At 39.8% G+C, this 11,803-nt stretch overlaps 1 protein-coding gene across 1 annotated transcript; it reads right to left on the bottom strand.

Annotated features, from left to right (window-relative positions):
* Positions 1-287: 287 nt before the first annotated feature.
* On the bottom strand, positions 288-2,024 carry hspb9 (heat shock protein, alpha-crystallin-related, 9). Its single transcript, XM_038692144.1, has 2 exons — positions 1,612-2,024; positions 288-992 (listed from the first exon to the last, which is right to left on the bottom strand). Exons 1-2 carry the CDS (start codon positions 1,830-1,832, stop codon positions 536-538), a joined length of 678 nt encoding a protein of 225 aa, XP_038548072.1. The 5' UTR covers positions 1,833-2,024; the 3' UTR covers positions 288-535.
* Between the last annotated feature and the right edge of the window lie 9,779 nt (positions 2,025-11,803).

Genomic DNA, 11,803 nt, shown 5'->3' with positions numbered 1-11,803 from the left:
CCTCTCTGTCGTGACACCCTCCGGCCAGGACTCATAAAACAGTAAACTTCTGCTTTTGTTTGTCACCTGCTCCCCAGGAAACCAAATGTCACTGGAACCTTTTAAAGTTACTAATTTAGTCACCCGAGGGGAGTTAAACATAATGCTAGCATTTAGGACTCTTCTCTTTTCCTTCCTCCTGCTTTCTGTCTCTCTCACTCTCTCTCATTCTCTCCTCCTTATCCATCCTCTGTGTTTAGTTGGTTGCTGGCACCATCGTGTGGTCACAAATGTCCATAACAAAAGCAGTAAATTATCTATTTATTTAATAAATCCCTGCAGACACCACTCTACTCATATAATAAATCAAACACTTTATTTCAACAGTGTATACAAATTGCAAATAATTATAAAATAAATATTCATTTCATTTAGTACTGGTAAACTTTACTCATTAAAGACAGTCTTTTAGTGGATGTGTGTGTGCGTATGGGCACATTTATATTTAGTTATTAACAAATTTGTTTTCATTCAGACAGTGTGTGTCGTGTGTGCATTAGTCTGTGTGTTCCTCCTCTGTCTTGGTGACGGGAAATTCCAGCGACGTCCTGAACCGAATGGGCACCTGGCGCTCCTCACTGATTGGCTGCTTGGCCACAGGGGCGTGGATGCGCAGTTGTCCGTCATCCATCAGGGAACAGGAGAGGCCGGACAGATCCAGGTGAGCGGGCAGGTCGATCTTCTGGACGAATCCCATCTGGGAAGAGGCCGAGGAGCAGAAGGAGGCGGAGGCGGAGGTGGAGGAGCAGGACTGGCTCTCTTCTGCTCCGCCCTGCTTCATGGCCACCACCGCCAGGCTCCGCCCCTCCAGTTTGACGGTGATGTCATTGGGGGCATAACCGCGAGCATCTAGGGTCACCAGGAGGTCCGTGTTGCTCTCTGTGGCCTGCTGAGCGTCCTTGTGCAGCTCTGTGCTGAGAGTCTCTCTCTGCTGCTCTTTACCTTCCCTCAGCCTGAAAGAGAATCAGAATCTGGATCAGAATCAGCTCGATGACTCCGCTGGTGTCTGAGGGTGTTTTCAAACCAGTTATTCACAGCAGGTTGAATTAAACTCTGGTTCATTTCCCCTCTTGGGACAATTTGTTTGGGCAGACCCAAGCACAGCTATTGTACTCGTTTGTAGACACATCACCACAGAGACCTTCCGGAGCTTCGGTTGTGGTGGGAACGTGATCTGACCTGGATCTGACCCATCTATAAGTTTGAGCTAAATGTACTAGGCTGCGAAAGAGTGAAATCAACAGTTGCCAGCAGCTAGTCAGATAATAAATCAAGGTCTGATCTGGACTCGAAACAAGTCCACTGTCTGGGCGACAATTTTCTTCATGTATGTACTTTCTCTCTGCCGCCACAGACACGTCTAACCATCCAACATTTAACGAGCTGAGAACATTCTCACACATTCTCTATTTTTGATTTGCTTAAAGAAACCAAACATACATACAACCAAACTCCTCAGCTTTACCAACTCATCCCCTTGGACCAGAGCAAACCAACTCTAAGTTTGAAAATGCTCTAAAACATAACCAGTCAGGTGCATCCACCACTGGGACACACAGTTACTGTACATACCTCGCCAAAGTGGAGGAAATGAGGGGCAACTGACGAAGTTTGAGCAGGTGGGGCTCATCGAGCTCCCTCAGGAGGCTGTCGGCCAGCTTGGCTCTCTGGTTGAAGAAGTCTTGCTGTAGCGAGGAGAGGGCCTCGTGACGCAGCGGCCAGAGCAGCCGCTCCTGGCTGAAGAACGGGTCATCGCCGAACAGGCTGGTCAAGGCTGCATGCTGGGACATCATGTCAGCGTTGGAGGGCAGTTCTTGACAAATACTTGACTTTGTTTACAAGTGAGCGTTGTGTATCGTAGCCTCCTTGTTTCTGGGCTGCAGATTCCCTCTGTCAGGCTTGAGATCTTTAGGCTCCGGTGAAGTGTGAGAAAGGAGAGTTCCCAGAGTTTCTTCTTCGGGTTCTATCAGGGAGTTTGGGATATTACACAGGACTTCTCTCCATTATATACCCCAGCTGTCCTGCATCGGCCCTCCCACCGGCTATTTACACCCCATGAGCTCATGGCTGTTTGTTAGCATGCACCAGTGAGGTCGGGAATGCCCTGCAACTCATCAACAGGCTAAAGACAGCTCACGGTCATTTCCTTTTTGTGTGCATGTGGCTGTGTTAACACCACGGCCATATATTGGACTTTTACTTTTTAGTAAATGATACAGATGTAGTTTGAGAATATCTGGGATGATAGCAAAAAGTACTGAAGGCCTTTGTTTTTTGCAGGAAAATACCACTTGAGTGAGAGTAAAAAGTGGACATAAGAGAGAGAAAAATGTGTCTTAATCCCATCAGGCTATCCGCTGTAAGCCACTTGAATTACAATAGTTAAATCGGACTTCTGCCTAGTAATTCTAAAAGTATAATATTAGTAATTCTAAAAGTATAATATAAAAGAATATTACTTTACTTTTAGAGTCTACAGTGACTTGTGGTTTTTCAGATTCTTGTAAATTAAGAACTTCCAGAAAATTATTACTCATGTTTGGTCTGAGTAAACATTTTACATTTGCTGCAAATGGAATAAACTGTGATTTTAAAGTCAGATGTAATATAAATATAGGAAGCGTGCCATTTCTGCCAGAAAAAAATATGATAAGATAGTAAATTTCATCATCTTCTTTTCTTTTCCTGGCAGAAATTAGCTTCCACAAGGCTAAAACTTAACCAGGGAAAAACATTGTGTGGAATTGGTCTGAATTTCTGCCTAGGTGACACCTGTTGTGCTTTCTCCTTCATTCTCCCAAACTAAGCTAGCGTGGCTGATGATTGCTTCACATTTAACTTACATTTTCTTGTGTAGTGTATTTTCCAAATGTCAACCTATTGCTTTAAAGCACTAGCCACAGCTAGTGTTGGATTGAACAATGAATAAAAAAAACTTAATTTTCAATTCATGGTTTTCAATGAGTTGAAAATATACTTACTGTAATTAAAATGTGTTTAAGTCAAGTGGGAAAGTGTAGGTATTTGAACAGCTGGGTGATTTCATTGTTTATGTGCCATGTGTCCACATGCATATTTTCGTCCTTAAACATATGTAACTACCTAGAATCAGACTTCAGCTGCTGTTCAGAACTGAGAATGTAAACTAGCAGTGTGAACAAAGCACGTCTTGTTCTCAGGTTACAAGGCTTCATCTCTGCTTCTTCAAGGGATGAGCTCAGAGCGCTAACATTACCCAGACTCTGTCTGCATGTGTGTGTGAAACCAGCATGCTAACATTACAAGAAGCCTGTGTCATATCTATTTGTGGCTGTCTAAGCGTCACACTGTAAAACTGCTTTCGCATCATTGGCTCAAACAGTGAACTGGCTTGCATGTGATTGGTTGAGAACAGCTGCTTCTGTGTTATTTGTGACTTCTGCCTTTCAGAAGTAGCAAAGTGTGCTGAGACAAAAATAGACATTACATCATTATTCTTTCTGTCATTCTTGTTGTTGTTTATGTATTTAGTTTGTAATCTCAACAACAGTGTTAGTATTGATGAATGTAATGTAATACAATACAACCTCCCCATATTCAATTACTGTGTGTTTCATTTTTGATGACAGTGTGACAGAGGTTATTCAACTGGGGTCATTTTTAGGCTTTGTGCTTTTGTTATACTGGACACACACATTTGAACTGAAGTGGGGTAGACTAAAACATCCTCAAAGTGAAGAAAAGACAGATAGTAACCTCAGGAGGGCTACTGCAAAAATAAAGAAGTGTGTCAGTGAACCAGGGGATGCCTGGAACAGAAATAGATAGGGGGATTCAAGATGGCTGCCGATTCCTCAGCTCTAAATTACTGGGTTATTATTGCACCACCCAGTCCGGTGTGGTCATTATTTTTGGTTGTATTACACCACCCAGCTTAATACTCTCCATGCTCATATCTGGGTATGTGTGCATGTGAAAATAGATGAGCAAGAAAATACTTCTGGAAAGTGTTTATTTGAAGGGAAAAAATACAACAATGTAAAAGTAAGGCATATTTTAGACATAAACCACTTCAATTTAATATCTTGCCTTTAGAACAACATTTTAGAATAAATGAACAATGTACATTTAGATTTCAAATGTTTTAAAAAAAAACATAACTGACCATATATATACATAACCGTAATAACCCCTAATTACCAGGTATTTACCTGGTAAATATATGGTAAGTGATAGTGGGATATTGGTAATTACCACAGGTAACAAGTATGCAAATGCAGAGAAACTACAAACTAATTACTAAGTATTTACTTGGTAAGCATATGATAAATGATAGTCTATTATTGTGTAATTAATTAAGGTGATTATTATGCAATTACAGAGAAACTACCAGGGAAAAAACACCACTATTAAATATCAACTCAACACCGTGTGCCTCAAAATTAAGACGGTAGTTTCCAATAAATTACCTTGTCTTACATAGTTGTTGTTCATGGCTACACCCATTTATACAGGGTTTATCAAATAATTTACCTTACACTTACCTGGTAACTACCCTGCAGGAACCGTTTTCCCATAGTGTCATGGCACATCTTGAATACTGGGTATGTTCTTGCAGATGTTTTTACAATTTACTAAAGAAAGTAAAGTAACTGTACTGTAAAAGGAAGCCTTGTTTATTTCCATGTTATTACCAGAATCGTACCATATAATGTGTCTGAATTTGCTCTCATCTATGGCAACAAAAGCTCTCCTCCCTCCTATACGCATTTTCCGTCTAATCTCCAGTCGCCTGACTGCTTTACCACAGATCTCTCTTAACAGTGTGGTCACCCTGGTCAGTGATTGGCTGCTCCCACATACTCCATCCTCGATCATGTCCACTTGTCTCTTCCTCAAACTGAGAAAAAAAGCCTAATTGTAATAATACAACAATGTTTCAATATAACAGTTAAATTACCTTTCAACAAACCAGCAGATGTGGATTTAATAAATCAGTAATATTAGGCAATATTGCAGGACATTGTTACAGCGTAACCAAAACAAAGACAGAGCAGGAGATAGAGAAACAGAGAGAGATCCCAACCTGTGCATAATCTTCATCCATGATGCTAACGTAATGTGCGACCTGGAGAATATTGAGCCCTCTCTGATGGACCTTGTGATGCCCCTGCCCCTGTGGTTTGCCATTCTACAGCTCCTGTAACATATCACATAATCTGTAAATATCCAACATTGCAGACTTTGTCAGACTGTAATAAGGTACCGGGTGATCATTGTTGATAGCAAACCTCCATTGTAAACTTAGAGTGAGTACTGGAAGTCTATGGGAAGTGATATTTTTTGCTGATTCCGTGACCATGAGGTTCACGTACACATTGTCAGCTTCAGTTTTCCATCCAGGATGAGATCGGCACTTTTTGTACATGATCCTCTCATTCAAGTATTTGGACAGACTAATTATGCACAATAGTTGTAGTGAGTTCTTGGTCACATATCCTTTCCATGCAGTAACAGTATTGCGTCTGTGACCATCATATTCAATATATTTAAATACAGAGTCATGCCAAGGACACCAGTTCATAGTGATTTGTCAGCCTCGAAGGAGTCGGCCTAACATAGACCCCATATTAAGTTTTACGGCATATTAATGCCGTAAAACTTAATAGCCAAGTCTCAAATAGCTGCCTAAGTTACCTCCTTTCCTGGCCTGGTGTGGAAAGTGCTGTCTTCATTGTTAATGGCCAGTTTTGCACTTTGTCAAAGGTTCAGTGTTTCTTTGAACCCAGTTTCTATTAAGGGTTGTTAATAGTTATATATTTACGTGGTAATAACGATTTAAGTTTGTAAATATTTCTTTATTTAAAATCTTTGTGATACGATGTAAAAGATGGCTTTCTTTTACAGTATTTTTCAGCTTACTTACTGAGTAAATAGTGTTGTTTTACATAGTAAATGTAGTTAGGTTCAAAGGACGGCCGCTTCGCGAGAGGCTCCTGGGAGGAGCATCATTTCTCTTGGCCCATAAATTGCCTGGAAATGTTGGCGGTTTTCAGAGCTCTGAGGAGTTTTCTGCCCGCTCTCCGCGGTCGCCACATCCTTGTCAACACGGCGGTGGTGGCCTATTTGAATCACCAGAGGGGTCTGCGCTCACGCCCGTTATGCAGACTGGCACATCAGATCCTCCTGTGGTCCCAGCAGAGACTGCTGTCCCTCAGAGCGACATACATCCCTGGGACCCAGAATCAGGGAGCAGACCTGCTGTCGAAACAGGGGCTGAGGCCCGGGGAATGGAGACTCCAGCCCCAGGTGGTGGAGCGGCCGTCCTTGTAGGAAAATCTATTGCAGATTATAGGGTAAAATCCCGGGAATACCATGGAAATAAACAAGGCTTCCTTTTACAGTACAGTTACTTTACTTTCTGAGTAAATTGTAAAAACATCTGAAAGAACATACCCAATATTCAAGATGTGCCATGACACTATGGGAAAACGGTTCCTGCAGGGTAGTTACCAGGTAAGTGTAAGGTAAATTATTTGATAAACCCTGTATAAATGGGTGTAGCCATGAACAACAACTATGTAAGACAAGGTAATTTATAGGAAACTACCGTCTTAATTTTGAGGCACACGGTGTTGAGTTGATAGTGGTGTTTTTTCCCTGGTAGTTTCTCTGTAATTGCATACTAATCACTTTAATTAATTACACAATAATAGACTATCATTTATCATATGCTTACCAAGTAAATACTTAGTAATTAGTTTGTAGTTTCTCTGCATTTGCATACTTGTTACCTGTGGTAATTACCAATATCCCACTATCACTTACCATATATTTACCAAGTAAATACCTGGTAATTAGGGGACTGGAAAAGGAACATTTACATATATTACTGATGCACTCCTTTTATTTGCTACTTGAACACCTGATCCTGAAAACAACCACATGCCTCTATCATTTTTCATGTACCATCATTTTTTTTGTTGTGTTTAGTCTCTGAAACATTATTAATAAAATATTTTGATCATTACATTGAATACTTATGTTAAACAGTTTGTACTAAACTAATCCACAGCTGGCTTGATTGAAATATGGGTTTCAAAGAACCATCCTGGACTTAGATGGTTCTCCAAAAACAATTAAACACAGCATTACGTGTATACAATAAAATTAAGATATCAACATATTATGTGTAGCATAAAAAATCTAAATTATTTTTGCACATTAAGCTTGATTATCCTCCTAGGGAGCCATATTTGTTGTTGGGCTCATATTGCCCGTATATACTGAAGCTGCAACTCGCAATGTAGCAGGAGAATTCATCCTGGGGACCACGAACGTCCGTACAAAATCCATCAAACAGCTGATATTTCAATCTGGACTACCCCACCAAACAAGGGACTGGCGTTGTCATCCTTTTAGTCCACTGCTTGCATGGTTAAAGAATTTAATGGCAGTGTTTAAAAGTGGTACGAGCCCCTGGACGACAAAGAAAGATGATATGCATGTGTTTTGCACAAACTATATCTAACAGGCCACGCCTACAATCATTTGGGAACACTAAAGGAAGTTACAGTTGCATTTCAAACACCGAATGGATAATTGTTTTCCGACTTGTCTAATTTATTAACATTTTAATTATAAAACTATGTATTAAACAAATTTGATATACAGCAGTGGATGGTAGTTAATAGTTATATCTTCATATAAATCTACTTCTCCTATTTACATGTCTCTACTTAGGCCAAACAACAATGGCAAAGTTTCTCAACACATCACATGAACCAACCCATTCTTATTCTCAGTACGCTAAATACCAATGCTTTGTCACTGTCCTCTGATTCTCATACAGACGTGAAAGGTAACCTTTAGTATCTGCATAGGACGCACCGGGCTGCCAGGAAGTCAGGTGACGTAGTATAGAAAGCAACAAAGTCAGCATATGGAGGACCCGGGGTGGACTGATGGTTCAAACACACATAGTGCTTTCACCCAGGAGAATGCTGTTAGTGTTCCGTGTGAAACTATGTCAATTTTAAGTTATTTACCTTGAGTAGCTAAGATAACTTATGCCATATTCATAACAAAGCTGTTACGTAGCTACGTTATGTAATTATGTACTTATTTTAACTCAAACCATTATTGTTTCCCTAAACCTAGTAAGTAAGTACGTAAAGTTTATTTGTATAGCACCTTTAACAGATAAAAACAATAAAATGCGATCCAATACAACAAAGTAAAATACAATGCATAAGAAAACTTAAATACAAATGGACAACAGAACAAACAACCATAAAAACCCCACATCTAACTAAAAGTCTTCATTTGCTTTTTAAAAGAATTGACAGAATTCACACAACGTAGAAAGGTAGGCAAAGCATTCCACAGCCTAGGTGCCACTGCTTGAAATGATCGATCCCCTCTGGTTTTAAAATGAGTGTGGGGAACCACTAATAGCCTCTGACCTGATGATCTCAGACTACGGGTGGGAGTATGAAGCTGTATCAACTCAGACAGGTAGGGAAGAACTTGACCATGCAGGGTCTCTAAAGACCAGGATTTTAAACAGAATTCTTTACTAGACTGGTGACCAGTGAAGTGATGCTAAGACAGGTGTGATGTGTGCTCTTTTTTTAATGTGAGTTAAAAGTCTTGCAGCAGAGTTCTGAACAGCCTAAATGAGAGGAAATAAAACCTAACCAAACTGTGACCGTTTCACAATGTTAATCACTTGTTTGAAAGGGTTTCTGGCAGAAAGGCACTCCTACACAGCCCTGGCTCTCTAAATGGAACACTAAGAAATTGTGGTTGGCCGTCCCCACAACATTGTTCCAGCCAATCAGCAATAGGTGGTGGTAGCCGTCGTGCACAAGAGCAGTGAAAGAGACAAAGTTGTAAACACACTGGAACATGCTGGATTAATTGCTGGACTCCAAGCACTGTCCATCTTGATTATTGCACAATACCTGGGAGCTGTGTTTTCCTTCTCTCGCCATTTTCTGTAGAGCAGGAGAAGTGCCGCTTTGGAACACTCGTTCTTTTTTGCGGTCTGGTGGCTGACCCATAGTAGCTACATAGAATACATACAATTTATTTTTTTCATCAAATTACAGTTACAATTACATTCCAGGCGTAAAATATCATGTTTTTCTTTATTCCATCTCCATTTAGTCTGTAATGGTGAAATAAATATGTTATATAATAATCAATGGATTTATATTCTTTAGCGTCTGACCTTTCAAAGGAGACGACAATTATGCATCTAGGCCAATTGGTTGAGGAGATATTCCTGATTCACTTTGGGTTTGTATTTTAGGCATTTTTCCTGGAAATAGAGGCAAATAGCTGGAGGTCCCCAACAGGCTTGATGAGTAACTACAACTTATGCTGTAAAGCTAACCTGCTCAGAAGGAGGTTTTCTTCAACAAATTCTGAGTTCCTCCTGTGGAACTAGAAGCAGCTGTCTGACATACCATTTCATTTCCTCATTCATATTGTCGATATCTAAGCACATTCATAGGCAGAAGTTTTTAGAAACATTGAAACGCCAGTTAGATATTGTTCGTTACCCAAACTTGATCTTTAACATGACCGCTTTTATGATCAGTCTGTCACAGTTATCTCTGGACATCATGCATTCATCCTCAGCTCAGAATAACATTTATTGGTTACACTGTCCTTCTTTATAACACTGTGACTCTGTGGACATTAAGGCAGCTGTCAGGCTGGCAACAGTTGCACTGAAACATTTAGAATGAGCTAAATTACTTGCTCACATTATTTGCTCACTGTTTAAATCAAACTAATCTTTATGAATCTGTAACTGATCAATTAACAATCATCTGTCATATTGCGATTAGTCGCACTAATGGAACAATACTGTCATAGTTATCATATTGGAGTTGATGATGAGGATGACTGTGCTGCAACTGAAACAACTAAACTGTAGTTCAACAGTGAGTTTTAGAATTTTAGCTGCATATATTCTCGATGTGTTTTGACAGCATTTTATAAAATGTGTTATTTTTTTATGTAAAAATGCACAATTTGAACCAAGACACATTTTCAACTGCAATATCAACCACCTAAATAAATAATACTGTGACTCTACAACTAAAGTTCCAAGAGTAAACTGTGTCTTATCTGTTTGATCCATATTTTTATCTTCATGTATTGCCACCTGCATTGTCCTGTCATGTTACAGCTAAATACATATATTTAAAAATTGAATGTTACATATGAGATTTCCAGCACTTTATCATTAAATTCACATCTGGTAAATGAGCAGACTACTTTGAATAAAATATAATTTCGTTAACTGTTACAGCTGTATGTGTTTCCCTGTGCTGTGTGTCCATATTCCTCTTCTGACCTCCATAGACAGTTTATTACTGGTCGAAGCCAACCCGCAGGTTTGAAAGAAGAGAAGTAAAGCCAGTTTTGGTCTAATGAAACGCTACTACAGTGCTATGTCCTGTTGGCACTAGTGTCAACTGCGCATGATTGCGCAGCATAAGCGTGGTTTAATGACGTAGAGAAACGGCAGAAACACCATTTGGCACAAACTAAAGTCTTCTTGTTCAGTGTGTTTGTCTGAGTAAGTCCGTCACTGTTACAAGGCTGAAAAACCCCACTGATTGCCGAATAGAGTTTTACTCTATTTGGCAATCTAACATAGTTTTAAAGGTGTTTATCTGTGTTTGGTTTGGGTCAGTGTCGGAGTGTTGTTCGCCCAATGTGGCGACTAAAGGGTAACAAATGGGGGCTCGTCCTGGAATGAAGGTGCATGAGGTGAGGTAAAAGTGTGCATCTGGTGGCCTTGAGTGCGAGGTCATCTCTTTTGTTAGATCATTTGTGGTCGTTGCTGCATGTAGTGCTTTTGACTGGGTAACTGCTTAAGTAGCTTGGGAGTTTGACTTTTGAACACCCTGACCAGGTAGCCACCGAGCAGGTTTGAAGAACTTGCCACTTTGTTGTTTTGCCTTTCTTATTTTTGGTGGTAAACCTGAGTGGGGGCACGCTTCAGTCTATCACAGTTGGCTACATCTGTGGTCTTCGTGACGCACTGAATTCAGCTTTTAAAGTCACCTTTAGCTTGGCAAGCCACTGAAAACTAGCTAGGTTAGTTTCATCTTGGTAGGCAGGTAGGAGTTGAGGCGCTTCTCTGCAGCTTGTTTCCCTATTTCTTTTTTACCCTTGCACTATGCACAGCAACTTATCTATTTGTGTGACATGACTTCTTTGTTTCATCACTTTTCTTGTAGCTGTGATAAATACGTTTTGTTTGCAATAACTTGTGGGTTGTAACTTTGTGTTCTGGCAACTGCACTCCACATGTGTATTTAATTGTAGCAAATTAGTTGTAGTAAACTAAACAGAAAACTGGATTTAAAGTGGTGGGTATGACCAAATCAGGTTTGGTTGTGTTACTGGTTTCCTACCTTCATCACAGTAACTTGTGAATGTGGTTGATGCCCACATGGTGCCCATTTTGTGTTGCACAGTTCACTTCTGTTGTGGTGTGTTGGTGTATTGCAGCCACCTTGTTGCTCATCTACTGGTGACCTATTTGGTTTGTAGCTGTTGCACTCCACTTTTGATAGGGTCATCAGTGTTATAGATGTGTGGGTAAATGAAAATAATAAATAATAAAAAATAATTTTTTCTTTGGCTCTAAATATTATAAATTTATTTATTATTGTGTTATTTAATATTTTGTATTTGTTTATTTGATTGAATTTTCTTGTCTGATGTTTCTTTTTACATATATTTGAAATAAACACAG

The sequence above is a fragment of the Micropterus salmoides genome, unplaced genomic scaffold (genome assembly GCF_014851395.1).
Source record: "Micropterus salmoides isolate LMB-PRFRI ecotype aquatic unplaced genomic scaffold, ASM1485139v1 Ms_hic_scaffold_10, whole genome shotgun sequence".
In the NCBI taxonomy this organism is placed as follows: Eukaryota; Metazoa; Chordata; class Actinopteri; order Centrarchiformes; family Centrarchidae; genus Micropterus; species Micropterus salmoides.
Note: the sequence above shows the minus strand (reverse complement) of the source record. Positions and strands in the feature narration are given on the sequence as shown.